Source organism: Euphorbia lathyris, chromosome 2, assembly GCF_963576675.1.
Source record: "Euphorbia lathyris chromosome 2, ddEupLath1.1, whole genome shotgun sequence".
In the NCBI taxonomy this organism is placed as follows: Eukaryota; Viridiplantae; Streptophyta; class Magnoliopsida; order Malpighiales; family Euphorbiaceae; genus Euphorbia; species Euphorbia lathyris.
This window is the reverse complement of record NC_088911.1, coordinates 141,763,728-141,780,727: the sequence shown is the minus strand read 5'-3', so window position 1 is coordinate 141,780,727 and position 17,000 is coordinate 141,763,728. Positions and strand designations below refer to the sequence as shown.

The 17,000-nt window shown below is 37.0% G+C and overlaps 1 protein-coding gene and 1 pseudogene across 1 annotated transcript; both read left to right on the top strand.

The window, feature by feature from the left end:
- The first annotated feature begins 627 nt into the window (after nt 1-627).
- LOC136220179 (GDP-fucose transporter 1-like) lies at nt 628-3,786 on the top strand. Its single transcript, XM_066007929.1, has 2 exons — nt 628-748; nt 2,208-3,786. The coding sequence occupies exon 2, from the start codon at nt 2,638-2,640 to the stop codon at nt 3,652-3,654; it is 1,017 nt and encodes a 338-aa protein (XP_065864001.1). The 5' UTR covers nt 628-748; nt 2,208-2,637; the 3' UTR covers nt 3,655-3,786.
- Nucleotides 3,781-5,763, top strand: LOC136217541 (GDP-fucose transporter 1-like; annotated as a pseudogene).
- Nucleotides 5,764-17,000: the final 11,237 nt, after the last annotated feature.

Here is a 17,000-nt window from a genome sequence, read left to right as displayed (position 1 = left end):
CGAACCGAATAACATATAAACCCGAAATATAATCGGTTCAGTTTGATTTTAAATCGAACAAGCCGAATTTAATTATAAACTAAAAACGATAAATAAAAATCACTATATTTCATTATTAGATTTACATCAACAATAAAAAAAAAATTGAAATACTTTCAAAATATATTCATATTAGCTTACTATATCAACAACAACAAACAAAATTAAACTTTTAAATTCATATATATATATATATATATAAAATAATATAGAATGTACAATTCGATGCGGTTCGGGTTTTTTTACATTTTTTATCAAACCGAACCAAATATAGAAATGCATCAAAAAATAAACCCGACGCTAAATCGAAATGTAAAAAAACCGAATCGAAAAACCGAATTCAATCGGTTCGGTTCGGTATGCGGTTTAACCGCACCGATGCACAGTGCTAGTTTAAAGTCATTTCTCCTTTTCAATTCCAACTCATTGAATACGAGTCTGGACGGATTGGGGTGCAAACCGGGCCCCTATTAGCTGATCGTTTCGTTGAGAGACTGTATTTATGGGCTTTGGAGGAATTGGGCTTAAGGCCCAATTATAACTGGGTTTCTTAGCTAGAAGGAATATGCTTTCCAGCTTGAGTGTTCTTCCCTCTCTTTTCTTTCACCGTCGCTTTTCCTCCGATTCTTCGCCTGAACCAGACCTCCTCGTTGCCCTGCCGTTCCTCCTTGCCAGTATCTGATTTAGACCGCCTCCCCAACTCCATGAGGTTTGTTCTTTTTCCTTTTTTGCACAATTGTTTTGAGTGAAACAGGAAGGAACTAACAATTTTAGTTGCGGAATTTGATTAGTGATTTCCATATCGTGATTTTGATTTTCTGGTGTCCACTATCGAACCTGATTTCGAATTTGAGTTGTTACAGATGTGTTCATTGATGTCCACCACCATCAAACTTGATTTTGAATCTGATAAATTACAGATTTGTTTATTTGAATGTTCACCTATCAAACTTGATTTCTTATCATGTTCGGTTGGTTGAATCGATGCCTTGTAGCTAGTGGTTTATGATAAAACAATTTCCTTAAACCTGGAAATCTCTTTCAATCTTCATCCGTTGCTTGTGTCTTATGATTCGATTTGGTTGATTTAGGGGTTTCACATAATCGACATTGTTTTCTTAAGATATTTGCAGTGGTTTATGGTTTAAGATCAGTTGGGTTTTTTTTTTACAGCTTAACCACTTGGTTTTAATTTTAAAAACACTTTAATTCATATTATATTTTCATAATATGCTGTCCACCAAAAAATAATAGGGTAAATTTCAAATAAAACCTTTGTGGTTTCACTAATTTTCAGATAAAGGATTTTGGTTTACTTTTTATCAAAACGAGAATTTAGGTTTTCAACTTTAGCAAAATAAGGATTTTTTCGATTGATACTATTAAAATCACTATTGACGATTTCAAAAATGACATATTTTAAGAACTACTACTATTCTAAGCAATTTTAATTCCTCAACTTTTTTATTTTAAGATTATTTAGATTATGTTTGGTACGTAGAGAAAGTTAATATTTAGAGAGAGAAAGTTCTAAAAAAGATGATTTTTAAAAATCGAAAATTTAGTTTCATACAAAATATGACATTGAACAACTTTAATTCTTGGAAATTCTTATTTTCATGACGTTAAAGATGGTTTTAATAGTGGCCCTGTTTGGGAATTAGTTATTAGCTGATTACATTAGCTGTTAGCTGTTTACATTAGCTGATTTGACTAGCTGTTTGTTTGTGTAGACCTGTTTGGTAAAAATTAGCTGATTGATAATAGCGGTTTGTGCAAAAATACGAATAAGGGCATTAATTTTGGCGCAGGAGAAGAGGGAGTCTATCTATTAGGGTTAAAGAAGTCCGTTAATTTTAATATTCCAAAACGCTAATTGAAAAAGCTCCTTTTAAGAGCTTTTTCTAAATTAGCGTTTTTATCCCAAAACTCTCTCTCAAACCTCTCTCCACCAAACACTTCAATCAACGGTTTCAGTGGTCAAACCTCTAAAATTGATCAAAACCGCTCTTTTTATCCCAAAACGCTCTTCACCAAACAAGGCATTAATCCATTTACAAAACCTACCAGAGTCCTTTATCTGAAAATTAGTGAAACCAGGTGGATTTTATTTGAAATTTACCCAAAATAATATACTTAAACTTGTTATTTCTCTTTCCAATCTACAGGACACAGCCGTTTACGCCGCTCCAAACTCCCCTTGTCCCTTCTCTCAGAATTCGATCCATTTCTGAATAACTTGTTCCATTTCTGAATCCCAAGTGGGTAGCAGCAGTAAGTTGTTGTTTTTGTCTCCATTCATTCAAAATTCAATCTATCTATTGGGCATTCTCCCATTTTGGGCTCAAGATCTGGTTTCCGGTTATCTCGGTGATCCCTCTCCTTTTCCCATTGTTGATTTCATTTTCCACTTCTAATCTTGGATTTCATTTTGAATGTTGTTTCTTCTATCGATTTGTTTGATCTCCTTGTTGTACATGACAAACCCATTTATCCGATTCCGAAAATGAACTCTTGTTCTTGTTTTTCTTCTTCATTCTTAATTTGCGTGTCAAAGATGTGCTAACTGTTGGTAAAAAACCCTCAAAACACAGAATAATGACTTCTATTCCGGTTGATTCCAATAAGCAATTAGCCACTGGCAGTCTTGTGTTGGGTTACGCCCTCTGTTCGAGCTTACTTGCTGTGATTAACAAGCTTGCTATTACCAAATTTAACTTCCCTGGCCTTTTAACTGCATTACAGTATGTAACTTCTGCATTGGGTGTCTGGGTTTTCGGCAAAGTAGGACTTTTGTATCATGACGCTTTCACTTATGAAACTGCCAAGAAGTTTTTACCTGCTGCTATTGTGTTCTATCTGGCCATCTTTACCAATACCAATCTTCTTCGCCATGCCAATGTAGATACTTTCATAGTATTTAGATCTTTGACACCCCTTTTGGTTGCTATTGCTGATATCCTGTTTAGAAACCAACCAGTCCCATCAAAGCTTACTTTTATGTCCTTGTTTATCATATTGGGTGGTGCGGTTGGGTACGTGGCCACTGATTCAGCTTTTAATTTAACAGCCTACTCTTGGGCATTTGCTTATTTAGTAACCATAACTTCTGAGATGGTTTACATCAAGCACATCGTATCAAATGTTGGGTTGAATACATGGGGTCTTGTGTTCTACAATAATTTATTGTCATTGATGATGGCACCATTGTTTTGGATTCTCACAGGAGAATACAAAGAAGTGTTTGCTGCTTTGGGATCCAATGCTGGAAATTGGTTCCAGTTTGATTCATTTGTTGCAGTTTCTTTGTCGTGCGTGTTTGGTTTGGCTATTAGTTTCTTTGGTTTTGCTGCTAGGAGAGCAATATCTGCAACAGCATTCACAGTTACGGGAGTGGTCAATAAGTTTCTTACAGTAGTGATCAATGTTTTGATTTGGGATAAGCATGCCACTCCGTTCGGATTGGTTTGCCTCCTCTTCACACTTGCAGGAGGTATTCTTTATCAACAGTCTGTTACTAGAGCTGTAACTGAGCCTGTCTTGAAGCATACAAACAGTGAAGCTAATATTAATGAAGAAATTCATCTTGTCAAAAAATCTGATGACGAAGATTGAACGAGCATATGTGTTGAACATGCTTGGACCACGGTCATTATTATTTAATATGTATTTTTTGTAGTCCGTTTTTATTGATGATTTGAAGAGGCTTATCAAGGCATGTGGTGTTTGTTACATTTCTAGTACTACATTGTTTTACCTGCTGCTATTGTGTTCTATCTGGCCATCTTTACCGATAGCTATCTTCTCCGCCATGCCAATGTAGATACTTCCATAGTATTTAGATCTTTGACACCTTGCTGATATCGTGTTTAGAAACCAACCGGTCCCATCAAAACTTACTTTTATGTCCTTGTTTATCATATTGGGTGGTGTGGTTGGGTATGTGGCGACTGATTCCGCTTTTAATTTAACAGCCTACTCTTGGGCATTTACTTATTTAGTGACCATAACTTCTGAGATGGTTTATCTCAAGCACATCGTATCAAATGTTGGGGTCTTGTGTTTTACAATTTGTTGTCATCGATGATGGCACCATTGTTTTGGATTCTCACAGGAGAATATAAAGAAGTGTTTGCTGCTTTGGGATCAAATGCTGGAAATTGGTTCCAGTTTGATTCATTTCTCGCAGTTTCTTTGTCGTGTGTGTTTGGTCTGGCTATTAGTTTCTTTGGTTTTGCTGCTAGGAGTGCAATATCTGAAACAACATTCACAGTTACTGGAGTTGTCAATAAGTTTCTTACAGTAGTGATCAATGTTCTGATTTGGGATTAAACATGCCACTCCGTTCGGTTTGGTTTGCCTCCTCTTCACACTTGCAGGAGGTATTCTTTATCAGCAGTCTGTTACTCGAGCTGTTACCAAGCCTGTCTTGAAGCATACAAACAGTGAAGCCAATATTGATGAAGAAATTCATCGTGTCAAAAAATCTGATGACGAAGATTGAGCGAGCACATGTGGTAAACATGCTTGGAACACAGGCATTATTGTTTAATAGGGTTAATACATTTGTTCTGTTGCCACTCTACTTGGCCTAAAATTTCAACTGCTGAACTTTAAAGGTTCCAAATGGCCTTTATTTTTATCCAATTGTAATCGATAACCCCATCCTCTTGTCTAATTGCATTGAAATTTCAAATGTTTCTAAATTGGCATTTTGTTTTTGACATATGAACATTTTTGGCACGTGACGAAGTGTCTCTCTCAATTTACGCATCCAACAATTTCTTTTCAGAAATAGGGGGGTTATTGAATGCAATTGGACGAGAATAGGTACCGATAGTCAATTAGTTTCTTACAGTAGTGATCAATATTCTGATTTGGGATAAACATGCCACTCCATTCGGGTTGGTTTGCCTCCTCTTCACACTTGCAGGAGGTATTCTTTATCAGCAGTCTGTCACTCGAGCTGTAACTCGGCCTGTCTTGAAGCATACAAAAGTGAAGCTAATATTTGTGAAGAAATTCATCTTGTCAAAAAATCTGATGACAAAGATTGAATGAGCATATGTGGTAAAACATGCTTGGAGCTCACCCATTATTATTTATATGTAATTTTTTGTAGTCAGTTTAGGAATTAATGATGATTTGAAGATGCATGTGGAGTTGTTGCATTTGCAGTACTAATGGTTAAGGAGTATATTAGTTGTATAGTTAGTTAAAGGCATAATACATCTACAATTCCCCAAGTTGTCCAAAACTATAACGGACCTCTTGAAGTGTTACAACGAACTCCCTCAACTTGTTTATTTGGAATAAATAACCCTTCAAATGTCACGTGGCATGTGTGACTGGAACTTCAAAACGTTACAATTAACTCCCTACTATAACGCACTGTCAATCATGCGTTGCCATGTGGCATTTGAGGGGTTAGTTGTAATGGTTTGAAATTCAGGGGTTAGTTGCAGTTTTTGGACAACTTAGGGGTGTTGGGGATGTATTAGGTCTATAGTTAAATAATTGCTTTCGCGCTTTCTCCACGATAGTTTTTTAGTGTTCCTGAATATTGCTTTCATCTAGAGCTGTAAATGAGCTGAGCGGCTCGGTGTTCGGATTCATAAAAAGTTTGATTGTGACTTGATTTATAAATGAGCCGAGTTTGAATACGGAAAAGCTCGACTCGAAAGCTTACGAGTAGGTTTGGTTAGGTTCATGAACATGCTCGTAAGCAAACTTGGTTCGATTATTATTTTAATAATAATATTCTAAAGGGGAAAATGTAAAACAACGTAGTTTTACTTTAGTTTTGTAGATTTCAGAACTATGTATTTTGTGTTAAAGAAATTTCATATCAATATAATTAATGAACATGATTAATGATTGTTTGTGGGTGAAGTTCATGAATCGAATTAATGAGCTGCTTACGAGTAAAATTCGTGAACAAGCTCGCGAACATAAAATTGCGTTCGAGTTCAAATTCGTCAATTTTTTTTTTAATGAGCTGAGCACGAGCAGATGACAACTTAGCACTCCTTTCATGAGTTTGTGTTTTGTCAACCTTTTACTTTATTATTATTAGGGATAAGGTACCAAAATAGGCCTAAGGTTTTTGGAGAAGTACTAATTTAGGCTCAACGTTCAAAATAGCACCAATATAGGCTTAACGTTTACAACATAATACTCCCTCCATTTTTATATATATGACGTTATGGAGAGTATCACACTAAACAAGGCAAATGTTTTTGAGACTAAAATGGACCAAATTGCCCATAATCAAATGGCTTAATTAGGCTGCTTTTTTTACACATAATCATGAGCTATAAATGCCTATCACAATTATATAAAAAAGAAAAATGACTATTGGACTGCTCATTAAAGAAGGATGGTGGTATGATAACCTTCATTTTCATTTGTGGAATTTATCCTCTTTTGCAAAGAGACTCTCCATCTTCTTCCTTGGAGAATGAAACTCAAAATCATCTCTTTTGTTTTTCCCAAAATCATTCATTATTACGTTTACAGCAACAAATGGCAAAATTGACAAAGGCTATAAAAAAACTCCATAACGTCATATATTTGTGACTTTTTCCCAACCTCCAAAACGTCATATATATAAAAATGGAGGGAGTATCAATTTAGGTTTAACGTTTACAATATATCATCAATTTAGGCATCACGTACAAAATAACACCAATATAAGCTTAGCGTTTACAAAATAATACGAATTTAAGGAATGTTTTACAAAATATATACAATTTAAGCTAAACGTCACAATTAAATTAATTATATTATATTCTTTCTTTATTAACTTTATATGTTATCTTTTTTATTTAGTTCTATATTCTTATTTATTATAATACAATTAATTAGTATTCTTGCCCATTAAAATCTTATATTCGTTTTTCATAAAGGATTCAATGACTACTAAATTTTTAGTTTGCATATATTACATGAGCCATGGAATTTAGGAGTCATGGAATGGTTGATAAAAAACAAATATAAGGTTTTAATGGGCAAGAAAACTAATTAATTGTATTATTATAATAAATAAGAAAATACAACTAAATAAAAAGATAACATATAAAGTTAATAGGAAAAGAATATAATATGGTTAATTTAATTGTGACGTTTAGCTTAAATTGGATATATTTTGTAAAACGTTAAGCTTAAATTTGTATTATTTTGTAAACGTTAAACCTGTATTGGTGCTATTTTGTACGTGAGGCCTAAATTGATGCTATATTGTAAACATTAACCTAAATTGATATTATGTTGTAAACGTTAAGCCTATATTGGTGCTATTTTGGACGTTGAGCCTAAATTGGTACTTCCCCAAAAATCTTAGGCCTATTTTGATACCTTATCCCTTATTATTATTATTGTTCCATTTAAAATGGAGTCCTAGGGTTGAATTGAAGACATCTTGGTCCTAATAAACCGCGGTGAAATAAGAGGATGGCTATTTAGTAAAAAAAAGTTACATATAAAATTTTGTGGGCGACTATATACCGCACTAAAATTTCGGTTCACCGCCCTGTATTGACCCTTTTGCCCTTCTCATTATTTCAAACATAAGTTTTGAATATTTCAAATCCTCTCAACTTATTTTCCATTCTAAAAAAAACCGACCAAAAACGAGATGGCACGAAGAGGAGGCATCGGCAAAGGATACATGGGTATTACGGTAAGTATTTCCATAAAAAAAATTATCAAAATCGTGAGTAATCGGGCTCAAATTCAGGATTAAAATCCCAGAATTTGACGTAGGCGGGCGACCCGCACCATCTCCACCTACGGTGGAACGCATGAACTATGCGTTCCACCGTAGGTGGAGATGGTGCGGGTCGAGCGATCCACCGTATGGTGGATCGCACGGCGCACGCGCTCCACCATAAGGTGGAACGCGCGGCGCATGCGATCCACCATACGGTGGATCGCTCGTCGTACGCGTTCCACCTAAATTGGAACGCGTACAACGCATGCGCTCCACCTTATGGTGGAGCGCATGCGCCACCCGTTTGGCCTAAGGGCCAAACGTTTGCGGCGCACTGGTCGGCCCTAAGGCCGACTGGTGCGCCGCACCCGTTTGGACCATAGGGCAGGTGGTGTAAACCACCCGCCCAGGCCAAAAAGGGGCAAATTTTGAATTTTTTTTTTAAAATTGTACAGACCGGGCGTAGGCAGACCCGAACATATATAAAAAAAAATTATGTTAAATTGAATATACTAAATAAATAATATTACAGGATCAGGAGGGAGCTGACCCTAGACGCACGTCTTCACGTCCTGTTACTGCATCTGCTCGGCGGGACCGGGCGGAGCAGCAGCGGTTCATGGCGGACGCCCGGAGGGCACATGCTGCACAGGCGGAGCGTGCTGAGGGTCAGGATGAGGCGGCTGATATAGACATGGACGGGGATGCTTCTATGCATCGTCCTAGTGCTGATACTATCCCCATAGATCGTGGCGTCGTGACGAGGGGTCGAGACGGACGATTTTCTTCTACCGCGGCATCTTCTTCTGGTAAGAGAAATTAAAAAATGTGTTTATTTGTATTTGTGTTAATCGTGATTATTGAAAAATATACCAAAAATTTAATGTAAACCGTTTGCTGTAATTTCAGGTAGCAGCAAGCGATCGAGGAGTGTAGATGATGACTGGGTTGTGAAGGACCCCGTCCCCAGGGGTCCATTTGATGGTGTTATGATCCCGAGCTTTTTGGGACATATTGCATGTGCTATATGGGCCGGTCAGGATAGGGGCGTCCTTAGGTGTCATACCAGATCAGGGTATTGCACGAAGCTGAGATTATGGTACAGTGGTTCTTCCAGGACGATTCAGTCGCGTATCGAGTCATCTGGCTTGTTCCATTTACCTGGTATTATGCACAGTCACATAGATGCTGCTCTGATCACGGCATTTATAGAGCGGTGGCAGCCAGACACGTCATCATTTCACATGCCATTTGGCGAGATGACCATTTTGATGCATGATGTGTGGGAGATATTGCGCATCCCCGTAGATGGTGCCATGGTGACTGCTGATGCGACTGTTGATGAGCTTAAGGAGTGCGTGATGGATTTGTTTGGGATGACTCGGGTTCAGTTAGATGCCCGTCATTATGCTTCTGGTGGTATACGAGCCGTTTTCGTCATGGAGCACTGTGGAGGTGATCGGATTCCTGAGACCCAGGCTATAGCTTGGACGTGGCTGATGCTCGGTTCCACCTTGTTCGTAGACAAGAGTGGTGACCGCATCCGACCTTCTTGTCTGTTAGAGGTGCAGGACTCGGCGGCTGGAGCCGTTGGACTTTCTTGGGGATCAGCTGCACTAGCATATCTATACCGTCATCTTGGTATTGCTACCAGAGGAGATTGCGGGCAGATGACGGGTTGTATGACATTGCTCCAGTCCTGGATTTACGAGTATTTTCCTTGCTTCAGGCCACATCGAGAGGCAGTTACAGTTGACCCGGATCTTCCTAGGGCTTCGTTGTGGCCATCTATATCGATGGAGAAGAGCGATGAGCGGCTCAGAGCATTTCGTGCCCGGCTTGATGTGTGGTTTAATTATGCCAAATATTTTATCGGAATGTACGAATTCAGAACCATGATACATTTTTCCATCTGCATTCATGTATATTAGTGTAAAACAACTCTATATTGCAAAACAGTTATAAAAAAAAGTTAGGTTTATCAGATATAATTTACCTGATGAGGCAGCATTATGTACCGAGGATGACGAGCTAATTCTGCCACTTCTACCACGACTCCTAGATGAACTAGTAGAACGAGCCCGTCCACGACGAGTTTCATTATATTCCCAAGAACTCGGCATACGTTTTGTGGATTTGCTCACCTTAGGTCGCCCCCGCACGTTAATTTTGACATCGGGTTCGGTGTACTGAGCTTGATCAGGGTGTAGTTGATCATGGATAAACATTGAAATATTACGCATTACGGATGGGTCGGCTTTAGAGACTTGGTCCACTAAGGACTTAAAATATCGCTGCTCCTCGTTCAGATCATTACGCCCGTCATTTTCATCAGTGTGACCATGATTGATTAAAAGTGTTCTCCAAAACACGTGACACTCTCAGAACTGATCATTTGTTCCAGATCACAAGCTCGTTTCAGCTCACATGCACATGGTATCTGATGCGATGTTCTCAATACACAACCGCAACGCACGTACACTTCATGGCTCAACCCTCTCATACGCTCTAACTCTTGATTCAACAACTGCAGACAATAATGAGAGACTTTGAATACAAGTTGGCTTAATGGGCGTCCGGTGAAAGTGACTGCTTGACGAAGCCGGGACTGTTCAAGCATGTACCTGATACGAAGACAAAATTATTATTAGTTAGTGAAATGATACAACCCTAAATGCAAATTCCAAAATCGCAGTAGAAAAAATTGCAAATACCTTATATTGGTTGCTTGTGATTCAATCTGCTTATGAACCTTCTGCCATACCGTGTCAAGGGACCCAGTTGCCGTATTGAGCCATTGCTTTAGACTAGTATGTTCGCTCTCCACTCGACGAGTAGTTGTGTTACCAAAATGTAGAAACTCCTTTGTCCAAGCAACAACAAACTTCTCCTTATGCACCAACCATGTCTCCTCAACATACGAGATAACTCCTTTGAACCTGCTCATCTTTTCCTTCATCATCATAAGATTGGTCTCGTACTCCTCAATGGTTAATGATTCTAATATTGTTCTCCATTTGCCATTCTTGAATTTAGAGGCAAGGCCTTTATCTCCAATGATTCTATACACACGATCTTCCACATCCTTATTTATATGCCAAGTGCATAGCAAGTGCGCTGCTTGTGGAAAAACTTCTTGTATCGGCTTTAATAACCCAAGCTCTCTGTCACTAACAACAACGGTCAGGTTCAGATCATCCCCAAGCAAAATCTTCAGCCTTTGCAAAATCCAACGATAGCTCCTTTCGGTCTCGTCTTTAACAATAGCATACGCTATCTTGAAATTATTATTGCATGGCGTCATCCCAACAATCTCAACAAACGGCATTTTGTACTTGTTTGTTTTGTACGTTGAATCAATGCCGATGTACCAGTGGTAAGTCCTAAACATATCAACTGACTCTGGATGTGCCATGAACACATGCGTTATCACACCTGAATCAGTCTGTGTGTAATGGACATATTTGTTCTCCACAGAAATATGGTAGAATTGACTAGCCAGGTCTCTACCTTCAAACGCGTCCCTCCTCATTTTGTCCCTGTAATTATATATGTGTTTAATTACTGAATTGTCCTCTGGGTGTTTTTCTTTAAGTGCTGCTAAAATAGCACAAGGCTTTGCTTGAGCTGAAGACATATCACGCACAATTTGTTTAGATGCGATACTGAGTCCGCTCATTTGCCGACTTCCCTCTGGATACATACGCATTGTATGGTTATGCATTCCAGTTAACCCAGCCTTAGCCTTTATCCCCCATCTCGAAAGGTCTGCATGTTGATAGGCTTTAATCTGAAATTTACAGCGGCACGCTTTAGTTTTACTTTTCCTAATTGCAGGATCTTCATCATTTTTCACAACACCTCTATATCGTTCACCCCGTGAACAGCGCAACAACTTTTGTTTTCCCCCATTTTTGTGCGAAGATATTACAAGCTCAAACCCATTCTGAATAGCTATTTTTTTTGCCCAATCAATAACATCCTGACTGGAGGGGAAAACGGTATCCGTTATGAAACGCGAACTATAATCAATGTTATCGGGGTTCCAATCTTCTATCGGTACCTGAATATACGAAAAATTGACATTAAAATTACAAAAAAAAAAAAATACTTCGGGGCTATTTCTCCCGTTCAAAATTAATTCGGGGCAATTTCTGCCCATATTGGCCTGAACGGGCAGGCTACCCGTTTCACCATAGGTGGAAACGGGCAGCGCGTACTGCCCGTTCCAAAGGTGGAACGGGTGGCGCGTACCACCCGTTCCATGGGTGGAGCGGGTGGCGATTACCATCCGTTCCTTAGGCCGAACGGGTAGTTCATCCGTTCGGCCTAAGGAACGGGTGGTAATCGCCACCCGCCCAGGCAAAAACCAAATAAAAAAAAATAAAAAAATGCTAAATAACGTTTTTAATTCTCGTAATATTACCTTGTGTTCGAACTCATTGTCTTCGGGAATGTTTTGATCCATTTTTTTCAAATCCGGGATTTGTGCTCGGGAGAGAAAACTAGAGAGAGTTTTGAAGGTTTTAGGGGAAAAAAAGTGGCAAGGGTATAATGGTCAAAACAGTGCGGTGAACCGGAAATTAGGGGCGGTATTTAGCAATACCAAAAATTTTTGAGTATAATTTCTGATAAATAATTATAAAGTCTTTATGTTTTTATCTAACTCACTAGTAGGTCCATTATGTTATTATAAGGTCCTTCGGTTATACCTTAATCAATTCTTTAGTCCATTTATTTATTTTTATCCATGAAAGTACAAAATGACCCCTAATTGTACAAATAAAATAATTTCTCTTCAAGTTTTCAAATTTAATCAAAATAGTTTTAATGAAGTTTATATTATATATACCGAAATTCTTATATTTGTGTATATTAATTATAAAAAAAATTACATTTCCTATTCTCCTAAAAAAATCACTTTTATAATTTTATATAGTTCTACTCGTATTTTCATAATTTTTACAATATTTATGATTCATTTTTTAATGAACAAGTTCTACACTACTAAATTATATGAAAATTAAAAACACAATTAACTAATATTAGAGATTATTATTATAAAGGAAAAAAACATAAAATATGAAAAATTGATATTTATTATTAAGACACATAGTAAAGGGTAATTTTGGTATTTTAAATTTTATTTAATCTAATCTGATCATTTACTTAAATATAAAGACTAAAGAGTTGACGAAAATAAAAACTGAGGAACTATATAATTATTTTTAAAAACACAGGGATTAACTAGTGTATTATGTAAAAACATAGTATAATTTTTAGTAAATGATAAAGATACGTTAGGAGAATGCATATGATAAGGTACCAAGGGAAGTACTTTGGTGAGCCTTAATAAGGAAAGGCATTTCGCGGAAATATATTGACATCATAAAAGACATGTATGAGGGAGCATGCACGAGTGTACGTACCAGTGTTAGGAAGACTGAAGAGTTCCCTATTACGATTGGAGTGCATCAAAGTTCTGCACTAAGCCTATTTCTTTTTGCTGTCGTTATGGATGAACTAACGAGTTCACTTCAAGATGGTATACCATGGTGCATGTTGTTTGCGGATGATATTGTGTTGGTTGATGAGACGAAAGAAGGCGTGGAGAGGAACTTGGAACTATGGAGACAAACTTTAGAATCTAGAGGCTTTAAGTTGAGCCGAAGTAAGACGGAATATTTGGAGTGTAAGTTTAGCGGTGATAGGAGTAGGGAGGCAGAGACAATCACCCTAGATGTGAGAGTTGTTCAGGCATCGGATTGCTTCCGGTATTTAGGATCTATTATCCAAACGGATGGAGAAGTAGATGGAGATGTTGCTCATAGGATTAAATCTGGGTGGGCAAAGTGGAAGAGTGCTACGGGTTTCCTTTGTGACCCCGACATGCCTAATAGATTGAAGGGAAAATTATACCGCACGGCAATCAGACCAGCATTGTTATATGGTACGGAGTGTTAGGCAGTGAAACACTGTCACATTCATAAGATATCGGTGGCGGAGATGCGTATGTTGAGATGGATGTGTGGTCATACGAGAAAAGATCGGGTGAGTAATGAAATAATTGGGACAAAAGTAGGGGTTACATCTATTGAGAATAAAATGAGGGAAACCCGACTAAGGTGGTTTGGCAACCCCAAACCCACCACACCCCAATGTGATTCGAACTCATAACCTCTAGAGTTATAGGTAAACTCTTAACCAACAGGCTAAGAGCTTTACCACGTAATAATTTTTTTTTAATATATATATATCTAAAAAATGGCACATTTTATTTAGGGTAAATTCCAAAAAAAACCCTTGTGGTTTCACTTATTGATAAAAAATGATCTGTGTTTTTTCTTTTGTCAAAATGGGATTGTGTTTAAGACGGTTAACCAAAACGCGGAAAAACAGCTAACCCCGTCAACTGAGCTGACGTGACAGAGGGTATTTTTGTCCAATTTTTTTTTCTTTCATATAAAAGGCATCCCTTTCCATCAATAATCGATCACCAATTCAATTTAGGGTTTTTTCCCAATTTAGGATTTAACTTCTAGGGTTTCTCAATCTATGAAGAAATTGCGGGAAAACCCTAAATTGAATTGGTGATCGATTATTGATGGAAAGGGAGACATTTTATATGAAAGAAAAAAAAACTGGACAAAAATACCCTCTGCTACGTCAGCTCAGTTGACGGAGTTAGCTGTTTTTTCGCGTTTTGGTTAACGGTCTTAAACACAATCCCCATTTTGACAAAAGAAAAAGCAGAGATCCTTTTTTGTCAATAAGTGAAACCACAAGGTTTTTTTTTGGAATTTACCCTTTTATTTATGGATTTTTACATTTATGATTAATAATATTTACAATTTAATTAAATTAATAATTTTTATTCGTATTATATCACATGCGTCAATTTATATCATGGAGCAAAAGGATATTTTTGAATTTCCACCATTTTTTAATCTTCTCCAAAAAAAAATCAAATATTAATAACTTCTTAATTGAGTGTTTCAAAAAAAAAAAACTTCTCAATTGACAAATTCAAAATATGATTTGCACTAACTGTAAATTGTTTGTTATATATGTTTTTTCATGTAATTTCCTCTTTTATTTATGTCCAAAATGTACCGTGTCTTGTACTAATATTTGTTGGGATTTCGCATATAAATCATGAATTGATGTGATCTTCTTCTGAATGTGAATAAATAACCAAAATTTTATTGGCTATGACCGACATTTCTTAAGAGCACTCTTAATGGTAATTAACAAACTTTGTTACTTATCACATCCACATCATCCAAAATAAACACCCTATAATCATACATCGGGTTAATACACATATTTACCCCTGTATTATCTCGAAAAAACAGATTTGCCCTTATATCAAATAAACCAACAAAATTCTTCCTAAATTTTTCCTAAACCTACAATTATACCATAATCTAACGGAATTGAATTTTCACACAAACGGCGTACTAAACTTCAAACACCAACTAAACAGCTGCAACTAAATCTCCTTCCTCGGGGGTGAACAAATCAAACAAACAAATCCTTCTCTGCAATTCCATCTCATTAGCTACAAACTTCATCGATTCACTGAATCCAAGCTCTACCATAGCCTATCAAGATGGGCGTGATTGACATTCTAACAAGAGTTGAATCGATCTGCCAGAAGTACGACAGATACGACATTGACAAGTAGAAGGATCTCAATTTCTCCGGCGACCATGCCTTAGCTCGCTTCTATGCCGTCCTTGATGCCGATATTGAAGTTGTTCTTCAGGTCATCTCTCACTTTTTTTCTCTTTTTGCTTATTCAGTCTCCATTAATTGCTGCTAGAATAGAGAGAGATTTTACCAAATTCGAATCTGCTGTGTTGTTTGTGAAATGCGAGTGGATTCAAGTCGAGTGCAGAACTTGGTGTGGACTTCATTAAGTGGAGTTTAAGTAATGCGAAGAACAGAAACGAAGCTTGATTTGAGAGAGAAAAATAAGGCATCGCCGGTCATTTATTTGAGTAATGCGAAGTACAGAAAGCGGAGCTTGCTTCGAGAGAGAAAATAAGGCATCTGCGGTTGCTTTGAACGCGGAGATTCATCGAACGAAAGCGGGATTGCAGGAGGAGGTTCCTAAGTTGCAGAACTTAGCTGTCAAAATGGTTGGTGTTCTTCTCTTTTCATGATCGTAGAATTAATCAGTTTTACAGAGGAATGTAGAAAATTAGAATATCAGGAATGCATTTGAGAATTATTCAGACTGGCTCGATGCAGTTTGTGTAAATTGATATATATATATATATATAGGGGAGGGATCAAGTGAGAACCCTCCCCTAGGTGAGAACTCACCTTAGATGAGAACCAACCAAAACTACGTAGTTTTATACATTAAAAAACCAACAACTATTTCAATTACACAATCACGCCATTCACTCTTGCAAAATCACCTTCAAAAATCGCAAATCATTCTTCATCATTCAACAATCGCAAAAACACGATCAACAATCGCAGATCCTCCATCACTTCGATCTTCATCATTCTTCTGTCATTCAACCTTATATCTTCCTCATCATCGTTCCTCCTTCCTTAATTAGACCAGACTCCTTCCTCATCATCGTTCATCCATCCTCATGGCTCTGTCATTCAAAAATACAGATCGCAAATTAGATTAACAAAGACGATCTACAATCAAAGAAAAAGATTCAAAACAATTGATCTCAATTGCATCAATCAGGTAATGTAATATCCAACAACTATAAATGAATATTAATTTCTGTTCTGTTTTTTATGTTTATAATTATTCAGAAATTGGTTAAATCTGAAACAAATTGGAAATAATTCAGATTCTATTCAGATGGAAACAATGGAATTGCATGAAATAATAGACAATGATCTACAGGAGAATGATGATCACCATGAAATTTCTCTGTCTTCAACTATTGAAAGAGGTACATTCGCAATTAACTTTCTTCATAATCTAAAAAAGCTAGTTCTAAATAATTGTTCATGTGTTCTATAGATAATAGTACATATTATTCGTTTCTTATTTATAATTAGTTCTAAAAATTGTTGAAAAAATAAAATTGAGTATATTGAAATATATAGTTCAATACATTCTTCAAACTGTACCTAATGTTCTAAACATTTATTCATATGTTCTATATATTATCACATATGTTCAAAAATTCCACTTAAATGCAATGTCAAATGAAGAGCAGTCTAATGATTCTTCTACTGCAATTATATCCTACACCCAACAAGTAGAATT

Bases quoted from the DNA above. Each gene is read 5' to 3' on its own strand.
- LOC136220179 (XM_066007929.1), top strand. From the start codon at position 2,638: ATGACTTCTATTCCGGTTGATTCCAATAAGCAATTAGCCACTGGCAGT.